The sequence below is a fragment of the Gorilla gorilla genome, chromosome 2, assembly GCF_029281585.2.
Source record: "Gorilla gorilla gorilla isolate KB3781 chromosome 2, NHGRI_mGorGor1-v2.1_pri, whole genome shotgun sequence".
Classification (NCBI taxonomy): Eukaryota; Metazoa; Chordata; class Mammalia; order Primates; family Hominidae; genus Gorilla; species Gorilla gorilla.
Window position 1 is genome coordinate 23,199,850 of NC_086017.1, and position 16,794 is coordinate 23,216,643.

Here is a 16,794-nt window from a genome sequence, read left to right on the forward strand (position 1 = left end):
GGGCCACTGAATGTCTGTGGGCAGGACAGCAAGTCTGCCTTTCCAGCTTAGCAGTGTGGCTGTACCCCATCCCAGCCTGGGCCCTACACAGGAGCAAACTGTCTCTAAGTACTACCTGCAGAGTCCTACGGGATTAGTCCCTATAACAGGGCATGTCCCCATGTTTCCAAAACTTTCCAGGATTCCCAGATGCAGCAAACCCACTACAGAGAGTGAATCAGAAGAAGATTTCTCTGTCTGCCACTTTACAAAATTAAATGGCAGGCCAAGTACCACAGTGTTCCTGCCTGTGCTCCAGACAGTAGGCAAACAAAAATATCTCAGGGTTGCAGCTCAAAACGAGGCACTGGGTGGGTGAACATTAGTCCACAGGGACAGAGAAGGAACTAGGACGTTGGATAGACCCACTCCTCACTCTCTTTTCCTCTGGCATACCCCCACTACCCTGAGAATGGGATGCTGGTGAGGCCAGGAAGACATGGGATCGGCTGGGGCAGGGGGTTGAGGAGATCTACACATAGGATCCCTGGGCCACCAGTCTCAGGGCTCTAATGGGGGCCCAAGGAGAGACAGCATAGAAGACACCCAGGAGCCCCAGGTTTTGTCAAAGCCCCAAGTGCTTGGGAGCGTCCCTATACCAGCACGGTGGGGGCGCCAGTTGGAAACAGGCGAGTTACTGGGAACCTCCTGCTCTTGGACCTCCCTAGAAACTAAGAATGAGCAAATGCTATGCACCCCTAGAGATGCTTTCTGGGGCCTCAACCACCTTTCTTTGTAAGCTGAGGCTCAAACAAACCAAACCAAACACATAAAAATATGAACCCACATCCTGAAATCATGGGACAGCGTCTCACTTCCACTATTCAACGTGTCTATAGGTGTAATGGTACCTATAAGCAGGTACCGTCAGCCTGATTCCAACCCAGGAAGCCCACTGACACCCCAGTGCCCCAGGCCCACCTTGTAGACAGCCTCCTGGATGCGAGCCTTGAGCTTGGAGCTCCCGGTCTTCATCCCAGACACCAGGATGGTGTCCCCTTGCTTGGCAGCCTTCTCCATCTCTGAGATGTAAGAAGGAGGGATGTACGTAGACTCCAAGAAAGTGAGGATTCTGGAAAAGGAGCACGTTGTCAAAGTTTGTTGATCAAACCCCAACATAAGATTTGTCAGAATCTACCACAGCATTCCCTATCAGTACCTCCCACTGGGGCTGATGCTGAAATAAGGGGTGTCCCCCTAGTCAGGGCTGGGGCTGCCTAGAGACACGGCCCTGCAGCTTGCTACATCAGAACTGCCAAAGTCCTTGTGAAAAATGCAGATTCTTGGCCCCTGGCCCAGGCTTTGTCTCCAAGATGCCTGGGAATCTGCATTTTATCCACATGCACACGTGACGTAAATAATAACATGCGAGACCAGCTGCTGAGTCCACATGGGAACAGTGAGGCCCGGGAGATGAGGCAGCAGGCCCAAGAGCACAGCCCAGTCACAGCAGGGCCAGCAGCACCCTCACCTCCCCGAGGCTGCCTGCTCCCGTCCAACCTCCCCGGCCTAGCGCCCAGCTCTGGGGAACGATTCTCCATGACTGGTCCCCTAGCCCTGGGGACCAGATGGCACCATGTCTCGCTCTCCCTGGATCCCAGCTTGGGGAGATGTCGGGCACGTGGTGTAGGCTGGAGTGTGGGCTGCTGGGCAGGCGGACTTTAGGGATCCTTCCCACGCAGCCTCCCACTTCAGCCTGCATTTACAAACAAGCCCACTGTTCCCCTGCACAAGAGCAATCTGCCAATGCTGGGCCGCACTGTGATTTATTTCCTCGCCTGGTTACTCTAGGTGTCACACGCCAAATTACAAATCCAGGACAATCCAGCTCCAACCCGCCTTGGCATCTGGGATTTCTGTTAGCATTTGGCTCAGGTGCAGAGCTAGCTGCCTGGAAGCTCAAGGGGCGGGGAATGGGGTATTGTCAGAAGGGGACAGGGAATCAGCATCCCCTCAACATCCAGCGTGTGCCAGGCCCAGAGAGGGGCCCTGAGCGGATCAACCTACTGAGCTGTACAGTGGCCCTCAGAGGCAGGCACAGGATCCCCTCCAGCTCTGTTTCCCAGGGCAGGAGGCTGAGGCTCAGGTGGGTAACGTTCCCTGGCTAAGGACACAGGCAGGAAGTGACAAAGCCAGGACTGGAATCCAGGTCTCTGACTCTCTGGCCCATGGTCATTGTTTTACAAAACACCAGAACCCACAGAGCTGGTCCAGCAGGCTGTCTCCACAAGGGCAACTCGGCTCACAAAGGCGTCAGGACATGAGGACGTCGGCCTGGAGTTGCTGTGAGCTGAGCCCTGGAGAAGGTTGTGACAGAGGAACCACCACATCCCCAACATCCCCTACAGCCCAGAGCAGGACTTTAATGGCGTAATGAAAGACCAGACAGTAAACTCGCCGACAAAGGACTTATAATTATATAGGGGTGAGAAAGCGCAGAGGCAAGTGGAAGAGCGGAGTCTCACTTCTGTGATATTCCTGCCAAAGACACAACGTTCGGACCCTGGCCGTGAGGGAACAGCAGACAAACCCAAAACAAGGGCCACTCTACAGATAACTAGACTGTCCTCTTCACAAGCGTTGTGGTGTCCAAAGTCAAAGCCCGGGAAACAGTCCCAGGCTGACAGAGACTAAGAGAAACAGGACACATGCGGCAGGTGACTTGGGGCTGGGATCCTTCTTTTTGCTGAAAAGGATAAAGCTGGGACAAATGACCAAACTCGAGTAAGGTCTGAAGACGGCCGGCATCAGTGTTCGTTTCCTAGTGCCATGACTGCATGGTGGCCGTGCAGGACAATGCCCCGATGGTCGTAAAGCACATGAAAATCATCAGGGTGACGGGACATGAGGCTGGCAGCCGGCTCTCAGGTGAATGAGGGAGACCACTTTCTGGACTAAACTGGCAGATTTTCTACAGGCCTAAAATTGCTGCAAAGGAGACTCAAAAGATTCAAAAACAACTTTAAAAAAGGGACCACGCTTTTTAAAAATCACATGGCAAATCATGAGGAAGGTGGCACAGTCGGGAATACAAGCTTAGACCTGGGACCTGCACCAGCACCGGCAGAGGACCCACGTGGCTCTGCTCCTGCCCTGTCCCACATGTGGCAGCGCAGTGAGCCATTGACAGGAGGCTTGTGCATCTTAGGAACTGAACTGCTCATTTTCTAACTACAAGTAAATAGCTCTGGGGCCCGTGGCTGCCACATGAGACAGTGCAGATCCACGGATCTGAGTTCAGACTCCAGCTCTGTCCTCCTGGAGCTCAGACAAGTGGCTCGGCCTCTCCAAGTCTCAGCCTATACAACTACTCAATGGAGAGCACAGTGGTGTGCAAGCTCGTGTGGCTGCCAGGAGGATGACACAGGTCAAGATGCTTAAGGTGTCTGCCTCACAACTGGTCTTACTATACCGCCGTATGGGCGACTCAGCCTGTTACACCTGAGACCCACCGGCACAGCTGGCCTGTGCCCCAGCCGAAACCTGGCTGCCCTTTAACTGGCCCCCCAGAAGTGCAGCCTGGGGCCACCCACACTTTCCCTGTGCCCTGAGACAGTCATGCATGTCTCATTTCTCCAGCTAGACATCCCAAGCCTCTGACAGCTTCTCACAGGACACTCTCTGGGGACTGCAGAAGCAGCCAGGCTCCCGCACAATGGTGTGAGTGGATCCCATTCCTTAATCGGACACTCGGAATGTTGCGGGCATCCTAGGAGTCTCCCAGACTCCTCAATGACCCAGATGAAAGCCCCCCGCTGGTGAGGAGGTCACAGATGTCCCCCTTTCCCCCTCCCTTCAAAGGGGCCAGGCCTAGCAGAGGCACCCCTTACCGCAGCGCATTGTGGGAGTCTGAGAACCTGTCCGCCTCAGAGTCCTTCACAATCGTCCACTCGAAGACCAGTCCAGCCAGAGTGCTGAAGGTGTTCCCTGTAAGAGCAGATGGGAGAGGCAGACAGATATGGAGTTAATTTCCCAGGGCGGAGGGAGGCGTGATGGGAGCTTCTGCCCCATGCAGGAACCACACTCCACATCACCACCCACCAGGCAGGTGTCATAACCTGTATGTCAGGAGAGGAAACTGAGGCTGAAAGGAATGAAGACACTTATTCATGGTCATGTGACCACCAGGGGGCGAGGCCAGGATTTGAACCTAGGGCTGTCCAATGAAAGCTTGTGCTCTTCCTGCTGTGACTCCCTGCCCTTGACTGCAGGACCAGCTCAGTGCAGTGCATAACACTGCCGCCCCCCACGTCTGTGAGCGGTTTACAATTTAGGAGGCTGCTCGGAAACCTGGGCCATTCATTCCTGTTCACCACTTCCTGGGAGTAAACTCCTCTCCCTCCCTGTGCAGGGGAGGGGACCCAGGGTGGAGGGGCATTACCCAAATGTCTACTGTCACATGACTCTTGTCTCTTCACCTTGACTGTGAGACTCCTGAGGTCGTGGGGTAGGTAGGGGGCAAGGAGAGCCAGGCCCAGCCAGCCTTGGCTCTTATGTCCTGGCTTGCTGCCTGGGAGCCTTCTGATCTGTCCTTTCCAATCAAGAAACAGATGCCACATGCAAGTCTAGTTCTCACCTCCTCTTGAAAGGATGAAGATCCACCCACCTGGGCCTCATTCCCTCTGAGGGCCAGAAGCTGTTCGCCCTCTCTAGAAGGGGCCATGCCACACTCCCCACCAGCCCCTGATGCTCCAGGCCTGTTCCACATCCCTCATCCACACTCCCTTTCTGACCAGCTCCCAATACAAGGGATCTGGGGGCCAAGAAAAGCTGTTTTCTACAGTGCAAAGGGCAAGGTATTTAGAGTCGGACGGGCCTGGGGTCCTGCTTCTCTTCACCCCGATCCCTGGCCCTGCAAGGTCTCAAAGACTGCATGAAATAGTGCTTAGCAGAAGCTCCAGAAAACTCTGCTCCTTCGCCTTACTTCTCACGGCATCTTTTATGAAGAGAGGCATCTTCTTACAGTTCCCTGGGTGTCTTTCTGTCAATGTGAGCAACTGATCAGAGGAAGACAACCCCCATCTATGATGTACATACATGTGGGAAGATTTTTTCTTAGAGGTCCACAGCAGGATTTTGAGCAAATGAAAACTCTATGGTTTCCTGAAAATTAATCTGTCTTCCTAACATCCAGGGCATTAGGTGAGGATGGTGGATATGAAAATCCACACCAGCGAAGCACATCGGCTGCAAGACAGAAGTCCTCTAGTCCAACCCCTGGATGCTGCGTCCCCATCAGATGGGGGCCTGAGACCCTTCCCGCATACCCCAGGGACGAGGAGCTCATCGCCCAGCACAGCCGATTCCTCTGTTCAACAGCTCTGACTGTGAGAACCTTCTTCTGCACACTGAGCTGAAACAGGGTGCATATGGAGTACTGCTGGCCCCAATTCCACTGTCTGGGGGCAGAGCCCAGCAGGTTGGCTTAGCAGTGTGCTCAGTGAGGGGAGCCTGGGCTCCAATTCCACCTTCTCAGGGAAGAGCCCAGCAGACCGGCTTTGCAGTATGCTCGGTGAGGGGAGCCTGGGCCCAAATTCCTGCCTTCCGGAGTCAGAGCCCAGCAGGCCAGCTTTACAGTGTGCTCAGTGAGGGGAGCATGGAGTCCCTACAATAGTGTGACCCAGTAACCAGAAATGCAAGACTGCAGACCACTAGGCAGGCCACTCCCTTAACACAAATACATGCCAACACCACAAGAGTCCTGAACAGCTACCCTGGGGCTTCCACCCATCTCAGCTCCAAGCACGGCTTTTCTCTTCTGTAAAATGGGGATGAAAATACCAACGCATGGGGTTGGTGGGAAGATCAAATTGAGAAAGCACCCCCGTGACATGTCCAGTGTTCACAACGGTCCGCTTATGGACAAGGGGATGGAGGTGGGGGAGGCCCTGCTAAGGGGCTCTTAGCAAGGAAAACGGTGGGAGAGAATCATGCCCACAGACACTTCAGGGGCTGCACGTGGAGCTCTGTTTTTCATCATCTTTGCTCCCCACAGTCTCTCCTGGAAGTCCACCATGTTCAAATGTGGAAGAAGAGTTGAATGTGTAGTAATTTCAAGGGCAGAAAGTGTCCTTAGGCTTCTGTAAGTTACCTGCTGGGGCAGGTGCACAAACAGGACTGAGTGCAGGATTTGCAGGGCTCCGTGCAGATGAGAACACAGGGACCCTCGTTCATGCATGGGCCTGCCAGCTGCTGGCCACTGGCTTTCTCTCCCGCCAGCTGCTGGCAACATGGCCAGACCCAGCTGCGTGGGCCCTGGGGATGTCAAGGCAGGTGTCTGCCTTTCCAGGGCCTGCTGCAGGTGGGCATCCCTAAGGGTGGCAAGGGGGAAGGGAAAGCTCTCAATAAGTCTGTGCCCAAAGTTTTGCTTTTTCCACTCTAAAAGAAGCTATCAGTACCTACTATGTGCAACGGAGCCCTTGACCTTGAAGCCTCACAGCCAAGTTTAGATATTAACCAGGAAAGCCAGGGGTCCAGTCTCCAGAGGATCTACCTCCCCTGTCCTGCAGGAGAGCTGAAGGAAAATGTTAGGCAATTCAACCTAGCAAACATTTACCCAATGCCGGCTGGCCCCAAAGTCCAGTGTCAGGCACAGAAAAGTCCAGAAGAATGAACTGATTTCAGTTATGTCTTCCTAGTGCTGACCTTGACAAGCCACAGTAGAAAATGCCTTGTATCCCAGGGCAGGGGGCACTGCAGAGCTGAGGGACATCGAAGGGAAGAACAAGTCCCACCTTGGGCAGCCAAGGAGGGCTCCCTGGAGGAGGGGACACCTGAGAGGCAATGCCAGAGGAAGCGTAGCTTCTGAAAGCAGAGTTCAGGAGGGGAAGGTGCTCCAGCCAGAAGAGATGGGATAAGGAAAGGTGAGGAGGGGGCATCTTTGGATACCCTGAGCTAGTCCAGTTCTGCTGATGCAAGAGGCACGGGTGGGCCAGGAAACAGCTGTGAAAACCTCTGCTCAAAGTTTTGCTTTTTCCACTCAAAAAGAAGCTATTAGTACCTACTATGTGCAACAGACAGAGCCCTGTCTGGAGGCGGGCACTCTGCAGGTGGCTTCTGGCCAAAAGGGCAGATCCCAGCCATGTGGGGAGGGCCCCCAATGCCCAGGAAAATGCAGCAGTAGGAGACAGGCAGTGCATCCAGCGGGAAACAGCTCAGGCGACGGAGTCAGACATCCTGGATCCCAGCCCCTGCTCAGCCACCCATGAGCTGTGTGACCATGGGCAAGTTACTGAAGCTCTCTGAGCCTCAGCTTCCTCATCTATATAGTGGGCATGAGACCATTTATAAGCACAATAAGACATTGTACTTACTAAGGGGACAACATACTGCCTGGCATCCATGGGCAGCCAGGGTGCCACTGTTCGTTGAGCAATTCTCTTTCTTGACATTCATCAATACAGATAAGGCACATCATTTCTGGGACTGCCCTCAAAGGTTCTAAGGGTCAAGTTCATCTTCACAGAGGAGATTCTGATCAGAAAAGAGGTCACAGGCTCAGAAAAAAAGGCAAAAGAAATGATGAAGGTACTCATCAAAGTATTTTGGGGCAAGGAGGACCAAGTAGAAAGCATGATGCCCTCACAGTGGGCGAGGAGGGAAGTTATCCATTTCCTTGCTGCAAAGGTGGGGCCTTGACATGGGCTATTGGTGAATGACCCAGTCTGTGGAGACCAGGTGACGTCCTACTCTCGAACTGGCTGCAGGGGCCATCAACCCTCCAGGAGAGGGGGAAGTGTGAGAGGAAACCATCTAGGGCCGCTGGGCACCATCCTGGCATAACAGTGGCCTGGGAAGGCTGAGGCAGGCACCTCCCCAATCCCCACATCCCCACCACCTGCCTGGGGAGAACGGATACACATTCAAGAAAAAGTGACTTAAAGGGGGTTTAACTAGAACCACAAGGATGAGCAATAGCAAGTGCTGGCCAGGACGTGGAGATCATGGCACCTTCACACACTGCACCCAGGAATCTGAAACAGGCTGGAGTGCAATGGTGCCATCTCGGCTCACTGCAGCCTCCGCCTCCTGGGCTCAAGCGATTCTCTTGCCTCAGCCTCCTGAGTAACTGGGACTACAGGTGTGCGCCACCACGCCTGGCTTATTTTTATATTTTTAGTAGAGACAGGGTTTCACCATGTTGGCCAAGCTGGTCTCGAATTCCTGACCTTGAGTGATCTGCCTGCCTCGGCCTCCCAAAGTGCTGGAATTACAGGCATGAGCCACTGCGCCCAGCCTGTATTTCCTTCTTTTTGTGGCTAAATAATATTCCATTGCAGGGGTCGACCGTGTTTTGTTTTTCCACTCATCCGTTGATGGACTCTTGGGTTGTTTTCACACTTGGTGGTTATGAATAACGCTGTTATGAGCATTCACATGTGGACATGTGTTTTCCGGTCTCTTGGGCAGGAGTGGAATTGCCGGGGCACAGGATAACTCTGTGTTTAACTGTTTGGGAGCTGCCAGGTACTTCTTTCCCTGTAGCAACACTGGTGCCTGGACAATGCCCAGTTTGTACAAAGTGCTCAGAGAAACACCCCCTGGCTTACTGAGTACTCACGCAAGACCGAACACTGTACATATTTCTCACTAAGTCCTTACGGTCCCCAGGACAAGCATCACTATCTCAATCTCACAGGTCAGAAGGCAGTGTCAGAGGTTAAGGGCCTCATCTGATGAATGGGTAACTGGGGAAGAAAGGGTCTGCTAGTGCTCTAAACAGTGGTTTGGCCCCCCAGGGACATTTGGCCATGTCTGGGCCATTTTTGATTGTCATGGCTTGGGAGACACTACTAACATCTAGTACGTAGAGGCCTGGGATGCTGCTGAACATCCTATAATGCACTGACAGCCCGCATCACAAAGAATTATTCAACCCCAAATGTCAATCAATACTATCTAGGCTAAGAAATCCTGATCCAGAAATTTTTTTTCAAAAACAGGAGCAAGAGTTGTCAGAAAAGGTTTCAAAGACAAGGTGAGCCTTGGTTTGGACTTGGTTTTGGGGCAGATCATCTGAAAGGCATCTTTTGCCTGATTTTTATTTTCTCTGACAAGAATTTTAACCTACAAAGTTTCCCTTACTGGCCAGGTGCGGTGGCTCATGTGTCTAATCCCAGCACTTTGGGAGGCTAAGCCGGGTGGATCACCTGAGGTCAGGAGTCCAAGACCAGCCTGGCCAACTTGGTGAAAACCCATTTCCACTAAAAATACAAAAAAAAAAAAATTAGCTGGGCTTGGTGGCAGGCACCTCTAATCCTAGCTACTTGGGAGGCTGAGGTAGGAGAATCGCTTGAACTCAGGAGGCAGAGGTTGCAGTAAGCCAAGATTGCGCCACTGCACTCCAGCCCGAGCAACAAGAGCAAGACTCTGTCTCAAAAAAACAAAAACAAAAACAAACAAAAAAAAAGTTTCCCTTACTTCCTTTAAGAGATCACCTAGAAGAATTCCAGCCTGGAAACAAGCCCATATTTGACTCTGGCAAGGTGAAGATGTGAGGGCAGTGCCCTGGGCCGGCAGCATAAATGTGACCTGACCCACAAACATGCTCTGAGGTCTGGAACAGGAAGCCACCACTGGCCCTAAGAGCCAGAGCAGGGAGCCTCTCCCTGCCTCCCATCGCTGCCAAGAATGCTAGCTTCCCCAAGATGTGCTGCACCAAGGACCAGCACTATGCAGGCAGGGTCTGGCTCCAGGGTCACAGAGCCACAGCTCTGAGCACACAGGCCCCACTGCAGGGGTTGCTGAGGGCCAGGAGTGACCATGATTTGACACCACCGAGGGCTTGAGGCCCACCTCAGAGGTGGTTTCTGCCTCTTCAGCATCTCCCCCAGCACCAACTTCACCTGCCTGACCAGAGCTGCCCTCTAGGGACCTGCAGGGTTGGATGCCAGAGGAGTGGGGAACACAGAGAGGCCAGAGTCATGGTGGGGGGATGATCTAGCATGGGCTGCAGAGGACAAACAGGCAGGGGACGTTCTCACCTTCGGAGTCCAGGGCCTGGATCTTCAGCTCCAGGGGTGAGTCCTCCAGGTAGAGCTCGCGGGTGGTGGAGACGATCTGGATGTCATGGATGAGGTCCACAATGGCATCACAGCGCAGGACCTGGCCTGTGGCTGGAGGAACCCCAGGGAGGGGTCAGCACCAAAGACAGTCCCCGCCCCTGGCTCCACTTCCAAGCCTTGCAGGCTTACACTCTGGCAAAGACCACGGCAACCACCAGCTTCACCCTCAGAAGCCAAGCAGCTGCCTCGCACATGGCCCCACTGACAGTTAACAGGGACTACCAGAAAGGAAGGGCTGTGGGGGCCTTGTCACCACCCATTCTGGCTTTTCCAGCAGGGCACCAGCATTTAAAGCTGTGGGCAAAAAAAACTCCAGGAAAACTTAGTGTTGTTCAGGGTGTAAGCATTCTGTGAAGTGACAAGGGTTATAGTATGATGAGTTCCCATCCCAAAGACAAGAGCCCTGTCCCTTCACTGAGATTAGGGATTATGCTGGTGGTTTTCGGTTTTCACATATGCTGGTGTTTTTATAAAAGACTATCAACTATAGTACAGAAGGGGCTGGTGGGCACACCCAGAGATTTTTTTACTTGCTCCATAAATAAGGTATGTAAATGGCATTACCTGGGGAACCCTCAAGTGTAAGGAGAGCAGCAAGAGATACAAAATTGTTCTGACCATTCTCCAGGTACCATATAAAAACGCTTGTGCACTTTCGTGTGGTTTTCTTGCACAGCAATACAGTCCCATGTATCAAAAGCCTTAAAAGTATTCAAGGTTGGCCAGGTGTGGTGGCTCACGTCTGTAATCCCAGCACTTTGGGAAGCCAAGGCAGGTGGATCACTTGAGGTCAGGAGTTCAAGACCAGCCTGGCCAACATGATGAAACCCCATCTTTATTAAAAATACAAGAAAAATTAGCCAGGCATGGTGGCACATGCCTATAATCCCAGCTACTTGGGAGGCTGAGGCTGAAGAATTGCTTGAACCCGGGAGGCAGAGGTTGCAGTGAGCCAAGATCACACCACTGCACTCCAGCCTGGGTAACAGAGCGAGACTCCATCTCAAAAAATAAAAATAAAAATATTCAAGGCTGTGGCCCAGAAAAACTGGGAATTTATCTTAAGAAATAATGTAAAAGAACTCTAATTTGTTCTCTATATAAAAACATTTATTTTTATATGTAACACTGAAACAAACATCTGAAAACACTCTAAATGCCCAATACAAGGGAATGCTTATAGGACAACCTCCTGTTAAGAATATATTTGGGCCGGGTGTGGTAGCTCACACATGTAATCCCGCCACTGTGGGAGGCCAAGGCAGAAGGGTTGCCTGAGCCCAGGAGTTTGAAACCAGCCTGGACAACACAGGGAGACTCCCAACTCGCCACAAAAAATTTTACAAATTAGCTGGGCATGGTGGCATGCACCTGTTGTGGTCCCAGCTATTAAATACTTGAGAGGCTGAGGCAGGAGGATTGCTTGAGTCCAGGAGGTTGAGGCTGCAGTCAGCAGTGTTGGAGTCACTGCATTTCAGCCTGGGTGACAGAGTAAGTCACTGTCTCAAAACAGCAACATAAAAAAGAGAATATTATTCAGCATTAAAAATCACTGTATGGGCCAGGTGCGGTGGCTCCCGCCTGTAATCCCAACACTTTGGGAGGCTGAGGTGGGTGGATCATGAGGTCAGGAGTTCGAGACCAGCCTGGCCAACTTGGTGAAACCCGTCTCTATTGAAAATACAAAAATTAGCCAGGTGTGGTGGTGCATGCCTGTAGTCCCAACTACTCAGGAGGCTGAGACCTCGGGAGGCTGAGGCAGGAGAATCACTTGAACCCAGGAGGCGGAGGTTGCAGTGAGCCAAGATCGCGCCACTGCACTCCAGCCTGGGCGACAGAGCAAGACTCTGTCTCAAAAAAAAAAAAAAAAAAAAAATCATTGTATGGTAAAATGGAACATGTCCTATAATCTAAGTAGGGAAAAGCATGATAGAAAATTATATTGTTGTTGTCAAACTATTTTACAACTTATATAATAAATTAGATATGGGGAAGGAAAAGGAGTGATCTCACAGATTAGGACAACTGTCGTAGTAATGAGTTGCTACCCATTAAGAGTTATTTAGGTAACAAATAATAATTTAGAAATTTAGCAAGCCAGCCTCCACAAAAGGGAACACGGTAGGAAGTGCTGGCACAAGGCCTGGGATGGGTGTTGCCTGCTGGGTGCCTGTCTCCTGCCTGGGTGTCCTGCCACTCAACAAGAGAAAGCCCTGCCATGGGCTCAGGTAGCCTCTAGGACCCTGGGTCTCAGTGGGCGTTTCCCTGTCTCTGGCTCCCACCGGGGATCACACACAGCACTCAGCCCTTACTGATGTCCTCTGCGAAGATGATGCTGGTGAGGCGGGCAGGCTGGGTCAGGCGGGCCTGCACCACTGCCTTCTGGGAGCACTGCTGCTCGTCCAGGCCCAGCGGCTCGATGCTGGCCACCTCCGGCCGGGTGGACAACCTGCAGTGGAAGAAGACAGCATTTACTCTCTGGAGCTGCACTGCAAGGCGCAGTGGGGTCCAGACACCAGGCTGTGGCTCCCGTCTAGGGCACAGTCCTGGACCCAAAGACAGAAGTGAGGTGGGCCGCCTAACACCAGCTTCAAACCCAGAGGAGACGTGGGGCCCTGCCGAGGCCTCTCCAGTTAAGACCTCCACAAGCTGAGGGCTCCGGGGCTGTGCACACAGTCCCCATGGAGCAAATCAAACAGGAGACCTCACACCTGGAAATGACCTCAAGGCTCAACACATGGCCACCGTCCAAGACTCCTGCAGATGTGGGAGTCGTTCAGTACCAGCAGGAAAGCTGCTCAAGGGATCCCACGAGGGACACGTTGCACAGGGAGGGGGCACAGGCATCTCGACCGACCTCTAGCCCAGGCCTGGCACACAGCAGGCTCCGGGCATCAGCTTCCAACCCCAACGGGTTCCACTAACCCTGGGGATCACTACCTGTAATGATAACCACAACCATGAGCTCCCAGTGCCTGCGGAGCGGATATTATAGCCACAGTGGGGAGACAGACAGATATACACATCCACAAATGAGCCCAGACGTCTGTGAGCCAATTTCCCCGGGGAGGATAACAGGAGGAAGGATAACAGGAATGTGTGGGGAAAGCTATCTGCTGTCAGCGCCTCAGTTTCTCATCCATGGCCCAGGATAACTGCCCCAGGCCCAGGTGAGAAGGGGACGAGAGGCAGAGGACAGCAGACTCCACACTGAGCGTGCCCAGCTAGCATGTGCTGTCTACAGACAGGCTCTCAGGCCTAGTGTACAGGGCCTCCAAAAGAATGCCACCAGGATCTGGGGTGAAGCAGGGCCATGGGAAGCGGCTGGCCATGCTGCCCTCAGAGAGTTTATAGTGTGACCAAGGCCCCAGGAGGGGCCACTAAGCCATGCCTGGCGCTTGTCTCTCGGGGCCGCACCCGGCACAGCACCCGACACAGAGCAGACACTCCAGGGTCTCTGCATCCTCCCTAACTTTGCCTAAACTCACTGGAACATCCACAGCCACGAGTATTCTGAAGGAGACTTGTCAGAAACTGCCTGGTGTCAAAAAGCAATGGTGCGTGGCCAGGCGCAGTGGCTCATGCCTGTAATCCCAGAACTTTGGGAGGCCGAGGTGGGCAGATCACCAGAGGTCAAGAGTTCAAGACCAGCCTGACCAAGTTGGTGAAACCCTGTATCTACTAAAAATACAAAAAAAATTAACCAGGCTTGGTGGCAGGTACCTGTAATCTCAGCTACTCGGGAGGCTGAGGCAGGAGAATTGCTTGAACCTGGGAGGCGGAGGCTGCAGTGAGCCAAGATCAAGCCATTGCATTCCAGCCTGGGCAACAGAGTGAGACTCTGGCTCAAAAAAAAAAAGGCAATGGTGCGGAACACACCTAGGCAGATGTCCCGCCTTCTGGCTGGATGCCAAGTGTCTTCCTTGGGCCAAGCCAGCACAAGGCCCCTTCCAACACACCTGAGCATGCCGACCACTCCGACACCACCTGGCCACAGTGGGCTGCGGCAGGAGGCCTCCAGATGGACCTTGGAAGTTCACAGAAAATGAGCTGCACCCATCAGTGAAGGAAAGCAATCTACACCCTGGAGGAAGTGTGTCTGTGGCCCCTTGTGGATTTCTTCCAGGAAAATAGCATGGCACAGAGTCGAGGAACACAGCAAAGCAGGCACAAGCCCACACAGGAGACAAGAAGCAGGTGCCTATGAACCCGGCCCATACCCACTGGAAACACTCCATCTAGCCATCCAAATGCTGACAGCACTAGTGCCCTACGGTGTTTTTCGAGGGGCTTTAAACTTCCCATACACAAGCACACAAAAGAGAGTGTGGAAACAAGGACAAATTAGAAAATTCACACAGGGCAGTAGAGGCTAAGGAAACTCAACAAATCCTGGGTCCTAGATTCGATCTGGGGGCAGAAAAAGGAGCCTGTACTTTCTACTGAATTTTGCCATAAACCTAAAACTGCTTTTTAAAAAAAAAAAGTCTACTCTGCCAGGTGCAGTGGCTCATGCCTCTAATCCTAACACTTTGGGAGGCTGAGGTGGGAGGATCATTTGAGCCCAAAAGTTCGAGACCAGGCTGGGCAACAAAGCGAGACGCCATCTCTACAAAAAAAAATTTTTTTAATTAGCCAGTTATGGTGGTGTGCACCTGTGGTCCCAGCTACACGGGAGGCTGTGGGAGGGAGGATCCCTTGAGCCCAGGAGTTCAAGGCTGCAGTGAGTTATGATTGTGTCGATGCACTCTGCCTGAGTGAGAGAATGAGGCCCCATCTCAAGCAAACAAACAAGTAGAATAAATGAATAAATATAAAGAATAAAGAAAATAAAGTCTATGGGGGGAAAAGAGAATTCATCATTTCCCACTCCTGCCTTTAAAAACACTGTGGTATGTATCATTCGATGGCCCCTGGGAACTGGGATCTGGGGTCCTGGTCTGGCCTGTAAATCCCACACCCTCTCCTAGCCTCTGTCTCCTCAACAAAATAGAGATAACCACTCTTTTCTTGCTTCATAACAGCAGTGTATTAATCTCCGACACAGGCCCAATAAATGCAAACAGAGCTCTTCCTATCCAAGTAAAAGAAGCCTGAAATTCTCCTTGCAAAACTCCCCAAGCTCTTCCCTGGGCTGCCACACTGAGATGCCTGGACAGCCTGCAGAACCCAACTACAGTGACCACACCTTTCATGTCCATGTAGCAGGGCTACATTAAGGACCCATACAAGCCTAAGATAGCCCTGCACAACAGACGTGTAACACAGACCACGTTTTCATTTTCCGTCAAAAAAAAAGTAACAGGTGAGATTAATTTTTAATAAACCTTGTTTTTTAAAGCAGTTTGAGGTGCACAGCAAAACTGAATAGAAAGTATAGATTTCCCATACATGCCCTGCCCCATGCATACACAACACTTCCCTTAACATCCCCACCAGAGTGGTGCATTGGTTACAATGGAGGAGCCTGTGGTGACCTCACAATCACTCAGAACACTCGCAGATGACATGAGGGTGCACAGTCGGCATCCCATGTCCTGTAAGTTTGGACAGATGGATAACAGCCCACACCTGCCATGGCAGTATCCTTCGGAACAGCACCACTGCCCTAAAAGTTCCCTGCACTCTGCCTATTCCTCCGTTTTTAAATCCCTACTAAAAAGTCATATTTTTAAGAAAATACATGATTTACCCCAACATATCCTAAATATCATGCTTCTGACATGTAGTACTGGCTGCATTTTCAGAGCTCACAGTCACACGTCTTAGTCTTTTGGGGCTGCCATGACAAAACATCACAAACAGGGTTTTTCCAACAACAGAAATGTATTGCTCACAGTTCTGGAGGCTGGCAGTCCAAGATCAGCTGGCATACTAGGTGTCTAGTGAGGGCCCACTTTCTGGGTCATGCCTGCTGTCTTCCCACTGTTGTCACATGGCAGAAGGGGCGAGGGAGCTCTCTGGGGCCTTTTGTATAAGGGCACTAATCCCAACCATGAGGGCCCCACCCTCATGACCCCATCACCTCCCAAAGGTGCTACCTCAAATGCCATCGCCTTGGGGATCCTCAAATGCCATCGACTTGGGGATGAGGTGTCAACACATGAGTCTGGGGGGACACAGACATTAGTTCACATGGTGAGTAGTTCCAATGCGGGCCTGGCTCTGAGGCCTGGCCTCCTGGTGGAGGGCCGTGCAAGCGCAGGGCTCTCATGTCCTGGGGTCTCTGTGGACACCTCTGACCCCTGCCCAGGCTCTACTTGGGAGGCAGCGGGTGCTAAATGCTCTTGTGACCTTCTTAAGAAAGTCCCTCCTCTCAGCACTCAGGGCTGACGACAGAGCCTGGGGGAGAGAGAAAGCAGCCTGGCCTGGCCTGGGAAGGCTTGCCTCAGCCATCTAAGGTGGCTCCCACCCCTCAGGCCCCAGGGCCTGGGGCTTGATCCCTGCATCCCCTCTTCAGCTGGCTGAGCTCTGTGCAACAGGAGTAAGATTCCATCCTCCCAGGGCTTCCTCACAAGCAGACCGGGCCACGTCTGGCCTCTGCAGATCCCCGCTCCCCTGGGGCCTGCTCTCTCTGGGTCAGGACCCGCATGGGAATCAGGGGCAGCCCATCCCAACACCTCCTGGAGGCTGCAGGCAGCTCAGGCTGGTTTTCCTGTGACCAGTGGGAGTGTTCCTTTCAGTTATCTGA

At 52.5% G+C, this 16,794-nt stretch overlaps 1 protein-coding gene across 1 annotated transcript in view; it reads right to left on the reverse strand.

Annotated features, from left to right (window-relative positions):
• NUP210 (nucleoporin 210) overlaps nucleotides 1-16,794 on the reverse strand; it is a 103,944-nt gene that overhangs the window by 70,950 nt on the left and 16,200 nt on the right. The window contains exons 2-5 of the mRNA XM_004033649.5: nucleotides 12,416-12,552; nucleotides 10,023-10,154; nucleotides 3,870-3,966; nucleotides 961-1,111 (exon numbers count right to left, since the gene is read on the reverse strand). Coding sequence (XP_004033697.3) covers nucleotides 961-1,111; nucleotides 3,870-3,966; nucleotides 10,023-10,154; nucleotides 12,416-12,552 — 517 coding nt within the window. The remainder of the gene's footprint in view (nucleotides 1-960; nucleotides 1,112-3,869; nucleotides 3,967-10,022; nucleotides 10,155-12,415; nucleotides 12,553-16,794) is intronic.